The 17,367-nt window shown below is 42.3% G+C and overlaps 1 protein-coding gene across 1 annotated transcript; it reads left to right on the top strand.

The window, feature by feature from the left end:
* Positions 1-5,228: 5,228 nt before the first annotated feature.
* PGRMC2 (progesterone receptor membrane component 2) lies at positions 5,229-16,846 on the top strand (the record flags this gene model as incomplete). Its single annotated transcript, XM_081999361.1, has 3 exons — positions 5,229-5,604; positions 15,869-16,024; positions 16,749-16,846. The coding sequence occupies exons 1-3, from the start codon at positions 5,241-5,243 to the stop codon at positions 16,844-16,846; spliced, it is 618 nt and encodes a 205-aa protein (XP_081855487.1). The 5' UTR covers positions 5,229-5,240.
* Between the last annotated feature and the right edge of the window lie 521 nt (positions 16,847-17,367).

Genomic DNA, 17,367 nt, shown 5'->3' with positions numbered 1-17,367 from the left:
CCAACCCTCTAGGCAGGTCTTATCCCCAGTCTCCTCACTACACTCTTCTGTTTCTGTAACTTGCTATTTTTGTTTTCTTTGTGTCCTTTTATGGAGACCTGCTGAAGAGTATTCTCCTGCAGCTCTTACATAGCATCCACACTTTCAGCGGATATAGCCCACAATACAGTGAGGTTAAATAACCTAATGATAGGCCTGGGCATTTAGTATTTGTCCTATAAGTATCTACAGTCAAACACGACATCACAGTTACTTAGTGCAGGAGCGTGCCCTGTTTATACTGCAAACCTGCCTTCTTCCTTACAGGTGGCTATGCCCAAAGGCCTGCCTGGGTACTTTCTCTTCTGTTTCATTACAGTCTAATGATTGCAGTTCCAAAGTCAACGTCTGAAAACACAGCCATACACATAGAGTTGCAAATATCACAAATAAGTTGTTTTGTTAAAAACCTGCCTTTGCAAATGCATTGGTATATGCCTTTTGAAAATGTATCTCTAGTATACAAGTCAGTAATTTACTTGACCAGTTTTGGAATAATATATGACAGAGCCACTGTGAGACCGAGAGCTGAGTGCCAGAGTAACCTGAGCTTTCCATCTTTGAAGGAAAGCTGCTCTCAGCTCCTATACCAAGCTGAGCTCCACTTGCAGCAAATCTACCTCTGGCTCTGTAGCAAGGCACCACCAGTTACTCAACTGGTCAGCGCTTGACCGGTGCTCACAGGTTTCTGCTGGTCTCAGGCTGGACTCTAGAGACTTTTCTGTGAAGCACACCATTAGACAGAGTAACTTTACAATGGATGAACAAAATCAAACTGTTTTGTTAGAGGTTAACTTAATCTGTCTCTGTGATATTACGACCAAGCACTTCAGATAGTACACCATTTACAAAGACTAAGAAAGAATAGCTAACTTCCTAGCAATGAAAAATTGTATGTGTGAATATGAATTTATGTCTAAGGACATTCATACCATATTTTCAAATTTTTGAAAGAAATTTCTGCATTACTTGTATGTGTTCAGCATTAAAAGACCCTGTGACGTGTTACTAAAAAACTGTAGATACGTCTACATGTAGCACTTACAACAAATATGAAATAAAAGATGCATTAAGGAATGTAAGCAGATACTTTTTGCAGCAAGACATCAAGTATTGCATTGACCTCAACGGTAAGCATTTCCAAGCTGTATCAGCTTAAAACAAAACCATCAGTGCATCCCATACATTAAGCTGGGTTTAAAAATATCCAAAATCAATGGAGCTCATTGATTGTTTCTATTACTCCAAATTTACTGAGACATCCTTACATTCCTTCACACACAGTTCACCTCCCAATCTGTCCTGAACATAGGCTGTCTTTGCATGGTAAAAGATGGTTCTTCAGCTTCAAAATCAATGGAAAATAAACTTTAGCCATGATAGTGGCTGTATCAGAGTTCAGTTTCTGTTTGTTAAGTTGTGCCCTCATGGTGCCTTTCACCGAGTTCAATCTTCTTTCCAGAGACTGTAATAAGCAGTGTTTGAAAAGAAAAAGTGAAGAATATAACACTGCACTGAGGAATTCACTTCCTAATGGAAAAGTCACCCAGAAGCATCCTACCTGCTTCACTCTTAAAAAAAAAAAACAAAACAGAGAATTATTTCACATGTGGAGCAAACAAAGCAGGTGGCAACTGATCTATTTGTGCAATTCTTTGGACAAAGGTGCAATAGTCAGTCATAGTATATCTGACACACTATAACACAGAAGGCTCTATTCTGAAGAAGAAAATGTATACTGATGTAGAAAAATACTGAATCTCTAATATCAGTGAGCAAATCACTTTAAAAGATACTGCTGTTTTTTCCTTGTTGCTAGAACAAATCATGTCAGATATGGCAGAGAAACTGCTATGAAAGTTAACGGCTATTAACCTCCAAGAACTAGAAGATAAACAAGTAACAATATATGAGATTGCATAAGAATACAGTGATAACTTATTCATTTTCTACATATTCTTCAAATTTTGTTAGGTTAAAAAAACCCCATGAAATTAAATAATTACTCAAGAATGACAAAAGCTATAACATATGTAACTAGAAACTTGGTAATATTCTTTGACATATGTTTTTTCAGGGCTCAGTAAGCTCTTTACTGGAAACTATGATATGCAAGTACTACTACTTTGTTTGCTCTTCAGATCAAATCTGTACAAATGGAATAGCTGTGCATTAATTTCAGAATTTGGAAAATTCTGAGGGGTTTTTTTCACAGGTAACCCAGAATGCCCGATTTTCCTTTCACTCCTCTAATCATATTGCTGTAATTACTGCCCTGACTCTCACGATTATATACATTAGCAATACCTGGGCTCCCCAACCATGGAGCAGGTTCTATGACAGCTGGCTGTCAAAATAAAATTTGTTCACACCAAAAGAACCACCAAGCAGTGCACCAAGAAGCAACACAGTAATGCTAAAAGACTTTTGAGGACCCTTTACCAGTCGTAGTTTATAGAACATAACTTTTGTACTTCACAGGGACAGACTTTTTGTCTTGGCAAACCAAAGACAGGCAAGAAAGAAACACTGGAAGCAGTCATAGTGGAGAAACTGTTTTTTCTGGCATTTCTCTGTCAGGTAAAGCTAACAGCAGAGTAACAAAATTTGACTGAAGTTCAAACTAGTCTGCCCCAAGACAGAAAGACGTTTGCTTGTCATATTTGAGTTAGCAGATCATGACTGCCTGTCTTCTAATGGTGGTGTTCTGGTACTGAAGGTGGATACAGCTGCACTGGGACCTTAACTTCCTTGGCACTTTGTATCTGGACTTGTCCAAGGTGTACGCTAACAAGGGGGCAACCAGCCAGCGTGTCTCCAGTTTGGAACCTACGCGTTTTCAGTCGTTTCTATCTGCTAGGTTTGGAAATGTTCTAATCCAAGTATGGTCAGTATACTTAGTATTTGTATTATACAATTTCTAATGTATTTGTCTATTTTCTAGTGTTTAAATTCGTTCAAGTAAAATTCTTCTAAACTTGATCTTTCAAATTTTTTAATTTCCTTAGAGTGGGTTCCTGGAACTCCTTTTGGTTTCCAGCTTTTATCTGGGGATCAAAAATAGCCACCATTTTGCTGTGCTAGATCCAAGGCTCACAGAAGTGAATTGAGGTATCCCAGCCAAGCCCAGGTACCAATATAATCTGTTTAAGAAGGCATCCAGAATGGACAAATGAAGGCTAGCACACTTATGGTAGCCACGCTGATTTCTGAACATATTCCTTCCAGAATATTCACGTTCCACATTCACACAGTGGAAAACCATGTGCTTTCAAAGCAATGTCTAGAATTATTTAGCCAGTCTGTATGAATTTAGAGATAAGATCTTGGTAGGAAGATGGATAAAGGTACTTCACATCTCTTACTACTTCTTTTCTGAACCCATCTTTAAAATACAAGGAAAGTTAAGAGAACATAGTAAGATATTGTGGAAAACGTAAATTCAACGCATGAGGGAAGGAAATCCAGAGGTAGGAGTGCAATTCCATCTTTTTCTGACCTGCACCATAGCTGTGCCCAGACAATCCAAACATATTACGATTCTGTGATAAAAACTGTTGTTAACCACAATCAAGCTGTGACTTGTTGAGATAAAAGAACTTTCTTAATAGTGTTTACTTACACATATATTAAATAGAGCCTGCTTAAGAGGAATAGTAGTAGTATTTTAATTGCAGGTCTTTAACTTGCAAGAACTTCATCCTGTTTCCTCACTGAGGTAGTCATTACCAAACTGGCTCGGAGAGCAGAAGATGAAACATCTAATCGTTACACAGGGTGTTGAAAAGGCAGAGCTTTATTTAAATGCTAAGTATCATTAATGTTATTTTCCACTGGGTTGAGTCTCTTGCACCGTCTACCAGCCTTTGTGAAAGCATTTGAGTTTTCTAACTTTTGTCACTGAGTTAAGAATAATCCGCAGTTATGTAAGGCAGATGTTATTAGGCAGGGATGCTCCAACGCCACACAGTTATGTGGAATAACAATGTTTCTCAAGTCTAAAGCACTCCTTGTATCCCATCCCAACCGCAGGGAGAGCAGCTGAGCCTGGTTCACGTTCCCTAGGCCCAGTTACACATTTGTAGAGCAGCTCTTTAGTACCATCTGATGAAACAGCCAGTTTTGCTTGTGAACACATTCACAAAATAGGAGGAACAGAAGGGCTAGCGTCTGCCCAGGTCTTTGTCTTCTCTGCAGGTAAGTGTTGCCCTACTGGGATGATCTACATGCACACAGTCTCTCTGTAAAAATAATAAAAGCTTTTAAGTCATTCTCCTCACATAACTGAGCAAACTCACTCTCAGGCATGGAATGTACTTAACAAGATATAGTAAAGCCATCTATGTGCTGCCACTACTACATTTCACAGCGCAAGGAGTAACTCTAGTACCTTAGCGTACTGTTAGTAATCATCCCGTTTTCTGACAGCAAAAAATGGAAGGGTATATTTACCCTAAGCGGTGAAGTGCACCAAGCAGTCCCTTGAGCTATCGCCAAAGGCTTCCCTCTAAGACCGGCTGCTGTGTCACCTCAGGGGCACGCCTTGCGTTCACTCAAGCGGACTCAAGCAAAACCACCTCCGCACCAGAGCTCTGGGCAGACGTGTCGCTTACTCAGCAACCGCCGAAAGGGCGCTGCACAACGTGGCCGCACCAGGGTGGCCAACACCGCCGGCCTTCGACCCGTTCCCCAGCGTCCCGCAGCCCACCCCCGCCCTCAGAGGCTGCCAGCCGGCGCGTCGAGCCCCGCCGCCCTCAGCTCCCTCACACCGCGCTGTTTTTACTGCCGCAGGCAGCAGTGCCCGCTCTGTCCCGTGAAGGGAAGCAGGGCGGTGGCTGAGGCGAAATAAGGGCGGGCCGCTGTGGCGGTTACGTTGCGCGCGCTCCCCACATGCGCGCGCGCTCCCGGCCTCCACGCTCCCGCCAACGGCCCCCGACCGCTCCTGAGAGCCGCGCAGGCGCGCTGGCGGCGGCAGTGGCACCTCTCGCGAGCGGAGGGCCGCTGGGCTTGGCGGGGCGTGTCCGCACCCAATTCGCCCGCGGGGCTCGAGCCTGCCGGGGGCGGTACCGCCTCGCCCGGGCACCAATGGGAAGCCGGGCGAGCGGGGGGCGGGGGCGGGGCGCGGCGCGGCGGCCGCTTCGCGTCTCGCTGGGCGCGAGCGGGGCGGAGTCGCGGGGCGGGCAGGCGCTGGCCTGGCAGTGATGGCGGACGATGGGGACGGGAGGCTAAGGACTGAGGGGAGCGGCGGCGGCCTAGGGGGCGGGGGCGCGGGGGAGCCGCCGGCCGGCGCGGCGGCGGCGGTGGGCGGTGAGATGCTGCTGAACGTGGGGCTGCTGGCGCTGGCGCTGCTGGCGGCCTACCGGCTGTACCTGCGCTGGGGGACGCGGAGCGGGCCGGGGGGCGCGGCCCGGCAGAGCCAGGCTGCCGCTCTGCCGCGGATGAAGCGGCGGGATTTCTCCCTGGAGCAGCTGCGCGAGTTCGACGGGGCCCGCAATCCCCGCATCCTCCTGGCTGTCAACGGCAAAGTCTTCGACGTGACCAAAGGCAGCAAGTTCTACGGGCCCGGTGAGACGCCGGGGCCACGGCCAGGGGGGTCCCTCGGCGGAAGCCGCCCTCCTGCCGTGCCGGGCGGGGTCCCCGCGCCGCCCCTCCGCTGCCCGCCGCCGCCCGGGCGGCGCTGGCGGGAGGCGGGGGCGGCGCGCGGGAGGACGGCGGGGATCTGCCGCGGCGGGCCTGCCCTGCCGCCGGGGGCTTCTTGCTGATGGTGCCTGGGCCTCGCCCCCAGCCGGGGGGGCGGTGAGTTTCGGGGAGGCCCCGCTGCCTGTCGGTGCTGCTGGCCTCCCTCGGGCCCCTGGGTTTATCGCGGACGGGCAGCCCCGTGCTGTGCCAGGGGAAGACCGCCCTGCAGACTGCGACCCGGGCCCAGCCGCTGCCGTCCGCAACCCCTCACTAGGCCGGCCGGCCGGCCTGCCGGAGGCCTTACGGTAGTTTTAAATAGGTGATGCAGAACGGGTCTGGGTTCTCTTTGGGCTTCCCTCACGCCTCCGGTTTTCCAGTTGCCTAGATTTGGATGTGCAATGTTTAATTCTTTTTTTGTTTGTTTGTTTTTTCCTTCTGTCTTTTCTAGTAGGTTTCCCAAGTGCAACTGAGCAAACTGAGCAATGCTTCCTTCATTCTAGCTCTTGCGGTTCAGGAAAGAAAAAAAACCAGCTGGTTACTGATTTAGGTGCAAATGCTATGGCATTTGAGTATGAATTTTAATCAGGATAGAGGCAAGCAGGGAGAGTGTGATGTGTTGCTACCATTGAGAAGAGTGCAGAAATCAAGCCAATCTCTTAAATAGACAGAAGGACAATACAGTTCTTTGGAGCGGAAATGTATACTTCAAAGGTTCAGAAAAATATGCTTCAAAGGCAATGTTATGTTTCCTTATTCACATTGTAGATTGTGAAAGTGCAGCATATTTTCTTGTAATAAACAGTGTTCTTCATAATGAGGTGGATAAACTTACTAGGGAGCACTGTGTTCACATCTGATGCCAAAGGAAATGAGGGTTATGACTCCTGATAATTTTCTTCCTTAAAACAATGGTGCTTTGGGAAACTTGATCTAATCAAATTATGCAGGAGTTTTCATAGCAGGTATGGCAAGTGTCCTTGTGTGAGGGGTGGAGGAGAGAGGATATTCCCCCCACCCCGTTAAGTTATTGTTATTATTTAATAATCTTAGGTTACAAAAAGGAAAATACAGAGCTGAGTATTTGGTTCTTATAATATAAGAACAATACAAATCTTTGGTTCTTACCAAGGAAGTGCCAAGCAGTTGTACAGTTGAACTGGGCTAGCATTTTCTAACTCTTGTTACCCTCAAAGTTTGTGATACCAGCTCTGCTATCAGTCACAGAAATTGAAACTGCCATAATGGAATCAAAATGCTTTTCTGACTGAGTACTGTAAAAGTGAACAATGGCATCTAAACTACCTTGCCATGCCTTATTTTGTTTATTGATCAGCAAATCTAAGAAAACTTAGTCTGGTGTGCTGCAGTTTTCATGACACTTCATCAGGCTAGTTCTTTTGTCTCTCTCACTTTATGTGCTTTTAAACTGATACCTATGTGCTGATATAAAATGCAGGTAATACCTATGCTACATGACACTTAAAACACCACTAAGTTGACAGCTGGCTTCATAAAATTGCTCCATGAAATAATACCGAGCCATAATCTAAATGTTCACTTTAACTCTTTTGTGTATCAAACATACATTAAATTTCAGACTCTCCACTGCAGATATCATCACTGGTTCACATCGTCAACCTCTGGAGGTCTGTTACTGTGAGGAAGCTAAAGCTTTATGTTCCAGGACATCAATCTGCTTTTTTTGATAACGGGCAGCAGTGGGTTTCCCTAAAGCAGTGCTTCCAGCTTTTTGTGGAGAGGGACAAAGGCTTTTTTTTTTCCTCCCCCCCACCCCCCATAGTGAAAGACTGCCTTTTTATAACAGAACTGAAATCACGTTTGTCTTATCAGATCTCTGTTACTTGGGACCGTGCACATGAGGATAGTGATGCTCAACCTGTGCATCATCAGCTGTGTGTTTTCTGCCAGACATGTTGATTTTTGAATTGTGCTGATATGGTTTCCCTGTACGGATGCATGTTGGGGAATATTTTCTTGCAAATGTTTTGTAGCTGAAAAGAAAAAAAAGCTAGTAGGTGGTTTGCAGACCTTAAAAGATCTGAAAAGAGTTAGCTGGAAAAGTCTTCTACAGTTGGTTGAGACCTTTTCAGAAAGACTTCGGTCAGAGTAGCCAGATGCCCACAGCAGTTTGTGCAGTGTTGTGCCTCATAGCCGGAGTATAGCGAGAGAAGTGCAAAGCATACCAACAAAGCCATGGCCAAATTTTGTTTAACAGAAGAAACAGTTGAGGGCACTGGCTTTGCTGACATTGCAGGCTCGGACTGTGAGCCTTTTGTACTTTGTTGAGGTACTGATGCGAAATAGTGCTTCGTCTTTGAAGGCAGCAAAAGCATTGGCTGAGGGCTCACTATCAAATCTGAAGTATGTCTTGACTGCTGGGTTAACGTTGAATAAGGTGGATGTCTTGGAAGGCTTCTGATGTTTTGAAATTAAGGTCTGTTTTTTTTTTTCTGTAAGTGTAGTTTGGATGCAAAGGTGTTCTGTATTTTTCTGCTTATAGCAGGAGGCTAAAAATGTACAGACTTGTCATCTACTCCAGATTTTTGTCCAGCAGTTGAGATTCCATTAAAATTCCCACCAAGCTTCTGATTTTATTAGAAGCTCGCCTGTTTTTTAAGTTTCTATCCACTGAATCCTGCTATACTTTGCTCTGCTTCACTGAAGAGCCCTTTACAGACATACAATTAAGATATTTTTAAAAAATTGATTGACTGTTGAAGTCATCCTTTCAAACAGCCATGACTGAAAACTTAATGTTCTTGAACATTTAATGGAAATGTTTTCCAAGTTTTTTTTTCTCATGTTGTCTTCTTTAAGCCTTCCACAATTTATTGCATCTGTATCCTATTAGTCTTTGGTATGTTTAATGCATTTTAGCTAAGAGCAAGAAAAGGTTATATCACACATTTAACTGTCTGTGCCTCCAAAAATCACTTTGCTTACATTGAACTCTTATTTAAAACTTTACTCGACAAGTTCTTTTCCAAAATGTTGCTTCCTGGGATAGTCCCCTGTCCTGCGAGTATACCCTTTGTTTCAATACTTCACTTTTAGTTGTATTAAATACCACCTCTGTTTGTGCCCAAATGAGTAAGTGTCCTGGAATGCCTTCCTTGGTTATTAATTTTAATTAATTACCTTTTCCTTTATCACTCGCAAACTCTAAAAGAATTAAATAAACAATTAGCATCTCACAATTAAAAATACCATGTAACCAGAATTTCAGAGAAGCTGCTTTGGGGTGATCTTTCCCCATTTGTAATCACATCTCATGACTTAGAGTCTAATGATTAATATCTTTACTGTGTGCTGTGTTGGTTTTATACCCTTATAATGAGAGACAGTTTTTACTGTTTCATTTATAGCAACATTTAATTTCATGTTTGTTTGTATCAAGGTTCCTGGTAGTATATTGGTCAATAGAAGGGCATAGTAAGAGTTAAAGTAAATGTTAGCAAATCTTAATATTTAGCATTTAAATCGGCATGCCAAGATAATGATGTAAACAGGTTTTGATTAACTTATCAAATACCTTGTGCAGTTACAAAAAATATACAGCTTTGAGCATGACAAAGCAAGATTGTATGCAATCCAGTGTATACAACTGTTCCACATCACTTCTTGGTTCTTAATGTTTCATGATTTTAAAAAATCAATTTCCTGACTTTCCTTCATTGCAGTACATTGTCACTGTCAACTCATTTCTCATCCCACTCTTGTCTTTCAAAGTGTCATGAAGATTTCTGCTTTCCAGTTTTCCAAGAGGAATAGGTTAGGTAGTAATAGTTCCTTCCACAAAAATTTCCATCATAGTTCATTTTTCATGAGGGGAAAATGACCTTTATTTCATGTTGCAAATCCAGTTAAGAACTGTGATTTCTGATGTTAAATACTTCAAAAAATTCTGTGGTAAACAGCTGTAATTTTTTGACATCATTTGTATAAAAATAATCTGATGCTGTTAGACTTCCTGTGGAACTGAGTGCTCTAAATGTCATTGTGTCTCTACTTAAAAGATGGCACTGCTGTTTTTCAATACATCCTTTCCAAGGGTATGGTTAGAGTGAAATGTTGCAGGAGGGACATCATATGTGTTGTGTCCAGAGAATTCCGTTAAGGGTGGCCTTATCTTAAGAACACTGCAGGCCGAGGGCTTACAGATAAGTACAGGGGGTAAGAATGGGGGGAGAGAAGTGCTTCCTGTAAGGTGTGTGTCTGTCTCTTCTGATTTTTGTCAGCTCTTGGGTGTCCATGTAATGGAGGTGACTCTCGCCCCAGGAGTCAGCTTTTCAAAGAAACAGCGTTTCTGGATAAAGCAGCTGAGTCCCTACAGAAGTAGTAAAACTAAAAAGATGTATACAGGCGTATTGGCGAAGAGATGGTTTCCATGCTTCTGATTGAAGGCAGTAGTGCCCTTGCCACCAGGATGATGGGGTTGTTCTAAGCCCTCAGTCCATATTCAGGGACCAGTAAAGTGGTTTTGTGCAGGAAGATGCATCACTCTGTCTCCTCTGCTTCTGCTTTGTGTGTCTGTCCCCTTTTTTTTTTCTTTTTCCTATTTTTAATAACCTGAATATATTCCTTAAAACTTGAACAACTGTGTGTTTGATAAAAGGTCTGTGTAAATGCCTGGTTCCTATTTAAACCATTCAGGTTCCAGTCACCTGATGTTTGTGGGGCCTGATCAAGCAGGTATGCTCAAAGCGAGCTATATTAGGATGTGATGGTGGCATCAGTATTAACGACATGTAGATGTTAAATCCAGTACATAGCAGTGTAGCTCTCTTTCATTTAATCAAGAAACTTGGCCAGCATTGCTTGCCTTAGCATGAAATAAACTAGTGGCCAGAGCATTTCTCCCTAAAGCAAGTTGTGGGATCTAGGTCTGTATGGAGCTATCTTCCCGGAATCTCCTGACTGCTGAACTACCGGCTCTCCTAGCAGTGCTTGGTGTCTGCCCCTTTAGTTGAAACTGGGTCACTGATTCTTGCACTTTTTTTCACAGAGTTAAAAAAGAAGCAAGTGAAAGAGAGAGTGAGGCCTTCTGGTCTTGTGGCTAAGAAGTTGGGTTGAGACCCCTCTTTCTAAGCAGTTCTCATCTTAGTATGTAGACTTTGTGGATCGCTCTCCTAAGAACACTTACCTTCCATGCCAGTTGTAACTTAAAATTGACCCCCATCTTTCCTTTCACGTAAATCTGGAGCAGTAAAGTTAAAATTATGTCACCTTGAATTCCCAGTGATAAAAGTTATTAGAAAGCTGCTTTCAAGCTGCATCTCAAAATGGCTTTGTCCAATTTGTAGCTTTTTCATTCCCTCATAAAAGATGCAACACTGAACAAACACATGTCAGGATTCAGATGGAAAATTTTAAACAGGCAGTGGAGATGTTGCTTTGGTTTGGAGTGGAAAAGGTAGACAAAGTGGTAGAATAGTGCAGCTGTCAATAATTTCATGGTCTGTCTCCCTTTGTTCCTCTAACTTACATTAAAGGAGAGATTATTCTTGTCTGCAGTGTAAGAAATGTTGTCCGTGAATTTCTAAGCTTCAGACAAAACTGCGTTTTATTTCCAGCAGCTGCGTGGAGCCCACAGATGCAAAGAACATCTGGTATGCTTTGCATATTGGGTGATTGCTTCGAAGTGCTTTTTGACTACTTGAAGAAACCAAAGCTGGTTTAACACCGAACTTTGTTAGGCTGTGTGGCTTCTTCAGAGAGCTTGTATGGGCCTTGTGAGAATGAATACAATTCCTGGATTACAAATCACTTCATTAGATAGGAAGTCCACCCGTGGCTGTCTGTGGTGCAGTCCCCGTGCTGACAGCTGGAGCAATCCAGAGTTTGCTGTACAGCTTTCACCTCCATTACTAGTCTTGGAGCAGTAGTCTGGGATGTTCTGCAGAGCTAGTATAGAACTGAAATGGTCAGATAGCCTCTTTGGTAAACCAGGAATATCCACCTAAAAGTTGAACACCAGCATAGGTTTTGCTGGGGGAACTATTGGCCAAACCGGTTGAAAATTGAAACATGTGCTGTTCCAAGATCCAGTTTAGCCTGTTTTGGAGCAAGTGACTAGAAGCGGTGCTGCCAGATAAAAACTTCAGCTTGGACAGCTCCATAGCTCAAATTTTTAAATACAGTGCTTTAATGTCAAATTTTTTCCTTGCCTGCTGTTTAGGGTATCTGCAAAGAGAAATTAAATCTTCATTTGAGAACCAAAACAGGGCTAAGAGATGCAGAAATCCTGAGTGCAGCAATTGGAAAAGTATTCTTACTGGTTGAAGAGACTTTGGTTTTCTCAATTCTCAAGCTATTCACTTCATTTGTGATTAAAGATGAATGTCAGACCAGAACAAGATGTCAAATTCATCAAGGTGGCCACATTTTTAACTGGGTTATAAAAGAAAGTTGAGGATCTTGAGGTGGAGGGCAGCAACATTTTGCATGCGTTGTAGCTCAGAGAAGGGCATACTTTACACAAGGTAGAGTTGAAAGGTAAATGAGGACTTTATACAGGGGGAAAAGGCAGTGTATAAACGTGTGGTATAGATGTGGAGATACGTAGGCAAATGTGTAGTCTTGATAACTGTTTGGTCTCAGCACTAAAATAAATAAAGGCTCTGAAACAAAGTGTTTTAATATGTGAAAGCAATGATGGGAAGAAAAGCATTCTTCACGGAACAAAGTTTTCCTTCATGTAAGGCTTGTAGCTACGTGTAGCCAAGTAACTTGTAGCAGACGTGTTTTAATGGGTTTTGACACTTCCGTGACTTTCCTTTTGTTGTTGCGAGATGCCAAATAGGAGTGGGAGGAGAATTTTTTAAAGAAGTATTTGGCTATGAAATAGCTGATTTGGGGGTGCAGCAAAAGAAAACCACTGAAATCTTGTGAGGGGTCTTGAAAAAACAGCTTGGTATACATACCTATGCTAATAGCATCTCTTTTTGCAGTCTCTTCAGTATGTATATCATGTCATGGTGCAATCAATTATTTAGAACAGGAGCCAGTCTAAATAGGTAGGCAGACAAACGGAAAGGAAAGAAGGACGATGGGCAGGGCTTGCAGAGTAAATTGCATCTGGTCACGAAAGAACTCTCTGGGAGTATGTCTAGGATTGCACTATTGTCTCTACCTCAGAATCATGTTCTTGAAGTGCATTTTCTCCCCAGAATTCTCAGTGCTGGCACCTTCCTGGATGCTTCTCCAAGCACAACGTAATCTGATATGCAAAATACCTTTTTAAGGCTGTTGCACAAGTATTTATATAAAAGTGAGTAATAGACTAGGACTTATAGCAAAATCCCAGACCTGTATAGTCTATGTTAATATAAAATACTGTACTTGATCTCTGTGTAAAAGTATCTGAATGGAAGCTTTAAATCTTGAAGTAGATTTCTCATACTGAGATCTCTGAAATTCTGCTTTAGCAACCGTGCAACTCAGGTGAAGCCAGGCTTGCACTTTTTTTTTAAATAATAATAATTCAATATTTTCCTTTTAGTAAAGGATTAAAGCATGGGACACATTTCTAAGTTACATTCGCAGAGCTGAAATTTGAGATGCTGTCTACCAAGTCCAAAGGCTGTTTTTTACTAGTGTTCTGTTGAGTGCTTGGACCTGGCTTGATGGTTTCTCTCTGACTCCTGAATACTTCTGTAGGAAACATGCTGGAATGTTAACATTTAAATTCAATTTTAGAAAAGGAAAAAAAAAATTGGTATAATAGCACCTGATATTGCAGTATATTTGCAGAAATTTTGCATCCATTAATCTTAATGCAAACTGATACATTCTAAAAGCATACATGCTTTCAATGAAGTTTAGTATTGAGACGTAAGGGTGTTCAGGGGTTGATACTGATAAATATAATGTAATTCTCTTTTTAATAGAAATAATTGGAATCAAACTGGTGGACCAAGAGGTGGCATCTCAGCAGGTGCTGTAGAACTTCATCAACCACTGAATGCAGGGTAGAAGGGAAGAGGAACGCTGTGCTTCTCTAGCTCTGGTTAGGCAGAATTTTGAGAACACATTAAATAGCTAGTAGCGGTTATGGAAATACTTGTTTTAAACACTTCAGAGAAGGGAAAAACTGGGGACAAAATACCGTTGGTGGGGATGTTAGGTATCAATTTATAATTGCTTTTAAGGAATTACTGCTTGTGTGTGGTCTTTGTGAGAGCTGTTTATAGCTCCTCTGTTCTTCCTTCAGAACATCAAAAACTAGATCACTGGAATGACAGCTATTTTGGAGTGAAGCAAGGCTTCTGGTTTGAAAAAGCTCTATGTTATGTTGCAAATGATGGCCCCCACTACCTCTTACACTGTTTCATGGGAATGTGACTGAGCATGCAAAATGCACAATTAAATATTTCCGTATAGGATTGCTTTCAGTCTCTGAATTCTGTTTTTCAAATAAACATCTAATAATTCAGGATACAAATAGGAAAAACAGAGTTCACAAGCCCTCTTGACTTTGTTTCTGGTAACTAGCATAAATGTAGTCCCTGATCCCACAGGTAGTTATTGTGAATGCCGTTCCTGGAGCTAAATATCGCAAAGGATGAGCATGGAGATGCTCTTGATCATTATGGTTGTCTCCTACAGACAGCTTTGTACAGTGCAAGCTTCCAGTTGATAGTTCTTTCTCTGATGTGTACTTCTTGTGAAATTTTGCTTTTAAATCAGTTGGTTTGTTTCCAGAGAGACAGAGGAATTGTCTTTGGCATACAAGACACCCTTCTGTTCTCAGGTTTGACTGTAAGCAACTTACAAGCACTCTGGGCTGGAGAGACGACACCAGTTCTGGTGAGGACGTAGTTTCTTCTAACCCGTACGGTACTCAGGTTCCCTGCCTCAGGAGTTCTTCCTGCTGCCTGAGCCTCTGTCTCAACCCTGAAGTCAATGCCCAGCAAGAGCAGATAGGTGTGGTGGCTGGAGCAAGCGGCCTGGGAGGAAACCGGCCTCTCTGAATGATTTCCTGTGGCTCGTCCTGGTGCAGAAGAGGTCTGAGGTGCTACAGCAGGCAATAGAGGGGGTGAAGGACAGTGTGTTGCCACTTACTTGTGTTCATTCTTGCCCATGGGTGCTGCCTTTTCTTCAGGCTGATGGCCATTGTCGTCTTCCGAGAGGTAAGCCAGAGAAGGGTTCTGGCCTATTTATCTTCAAGTAGTGACTGCTCTTTATAATGCCTTGGGCATCTCCCTGTTGCTTAGCTGCTGCACCTACTGCAGAAACTTTTAAAGTGTTTTTGTTTGGTTGGGGTTTTTTTAATTGATCTCAATTAAGGTATTTGTTTTTAGGTCCAGAAAATCTAAGATAACAATATGCTTGAAGTTCTTAAATTAATCTTGAAGATTAATTAAAATTTGGGGAAGCCAGTTACCAATCTCCTCCTGAAAGTTGTTGGTTTGCAAAACATCCAGTTTTCTTTGTAATAACATTTATTTTATAGTCATTGATCAAAGTTTTATTAGCATAGTTGTGCTGCTTTGCATCAGTCAGAAAGCACAAAGGAAGTAGTTGCTTTACGTTCTTGACGTGAAGATTTGTGCAGTTTTCAAGAACAGTGCAGGATAGGTGTATGGGTGATCTGCTGCCTAAATAAATGAGGTTATTTCCACAGAAGTAAAAAATGTGTTGAAAGACGCACTGTCTGTCAAGTATGTAGAAAGCTGTGGTGGTTCCCTAAGTGAAGTGAAATTATTAATTGGCACTTAAGTTCTATTTATTGATAAAATTCAATGGCTTTCTAATTAAGATGTTTACTCATGCCTGACTTGTAAATATTCTGTGTTTTGCTTAAAAAAGTGCATTTCTCTTGAATTCCAGCCTCCAGTCCATTTGGAATTTGCATCAACTGACTTGCATCAAATGACAGGGATTTTTCGAGATATCCCTTCAGAGCTATTTTCCTGGTTCTGCTTCTCTCAGCAGCCTATATGTCCTAGTGATACTTAAGATTGAATTGCAGTGCTGTTGAATGTCGAACAGCCATGGCGTTGAAGCTACTGCTGTTCCCATCGCTGCAGAAGTTCAATGTATGGCTTCGGCAGACGATATAAAGAATGGAGATTGGTCACCATAAACAAAGACTTGAAGGTATCGATTTTTGTCTTTTTGTTTTCAGAGGGTCCATATGGAATATTTGCTGGCAGAGATGCCTCCAGGGGACTAGCAACTTTCTGTCTAGATAAAGATGCACTCAGAGATGAATACGATGACCTATCGGACTTAAATGCTGTACAGATGGAAAGTGTAAGAGAGTGGGAAATGCAATTTAAAGGTAAATTCTCAAATTAGCAGCACATCTTTAGCTTAAGGGAATGCTTTTAATAAAAATGACTGTTTGGGGTTTGGGGCTTTAAAAAGAGAGATGTTGAGAGTAGCATTAATAATGCAACGTAACTTTTTTAGACCAGGGATTTCAGGCCTTTCTTCCATAGAGAGATTCCACTATAGCTTTTTCAGCTTTTTAGTTTTATACAAGAAAACTCTTCAGCGCAGAACTTCGCACGCAAATTTCAATGTAGCTTAGCTGATAGAATTCCTGGTCGCCGGTTGTTGGCTTTGGAAGCCATGGAATTATGATCAGGACTAAGAGTTGTTTTGGCATGAAGCATTGAGCAAGTTTGTCTGAAATAATTTCCCAAAAATATGGACGTATGCCTCTGGAGGGAGTGGGAGTCATTTTTCACATTAATTGAAATCAAAACAGGCTGAGGGATTTTTGCCAGTTTTAATAGCAGTGTTTGCAGCCATTGTGTGATAAAGCTTGCCTGATTAGCTGTGGGAGAATTGAAACAAAGTTCTCGGAGTAGAGAAAGTAGCCAGCAGCAGCGGTAGCAAGATTGTTTTAGGAGGCCGAGCTTGCTGATAAATTGCCATCAGTTTCAGTGATTCAGGTTCAGAACTGTAGTGTGGAGGAGAAAAAGTGAATGTGCAGCAGTGCAGGATAACCAGCAAATGTGGCTGTATTTGATTGTAATGGAATCATAAATCTTTTTCAGAAAAATACGACTACGTAGGTAGACTCCTAAAACCAGGGGAAGAACCATCAGAATACACAGATGAGGAAGATACCAAGGATCACACTAAACAGGAATGAACTTTGTAAACAACCAAAGTCAGGGGCCTTCGGAACTGCAACCTCTTATTCCCCATCACAGAATGTCCTGCATCTTTGGGTACAGTTCATCTGCTGCGAAAAACATTCAACAGGTTTTGTACAAGGAATATAATATACTCACAAATGAAGATTTGAATACTAGACATTATCTGTGCTGCCAAACTTTTTGTTGCAGTTTATTTGTAATGTCTGGTGAGGCTTCGTTAGTGAAGAGGGGCCAGGGATTTAAAGGCAAAAACGCTGTTCCTTTTTATCAGTAAGCTGAAGCCTTCAAATAGTATATACTACAAGCTCTCTAAAAGACGTGAGTCTTCAAGCTCAGTGGAAGGTTTGAATCTTGTTTCATGTGTGTCTTCTCCTTCAGCATTAAAGAAAGATGTACTCATGCACATCAGTATCAGTAGGTTAGACTGCTGAAACTGGTGTTAAAATGTGAATTTCCAATTTTGTTTTGTATGTGGGCGTTAGTAGCCCTGGCAGAATACTGCAGTTCTCTAAGA

This window comes from Phaethon aethereus (assembly GCF_964289735.1).
Source record: "Phaethon aethereus genome assembly, chromosome: 4".
Taxonomy (NCBI): domain Eukaryota; kingdom Metazoa; phylum Chordata; class Aves; order Phaethontiformes; family Phaethontidae; genus Phaethon; species Phaethon aethereus.
Note: the sequence above shows the minus strand (reverse complement) of the source record. Positions and strands in the feature narration are given on the sequence as shown.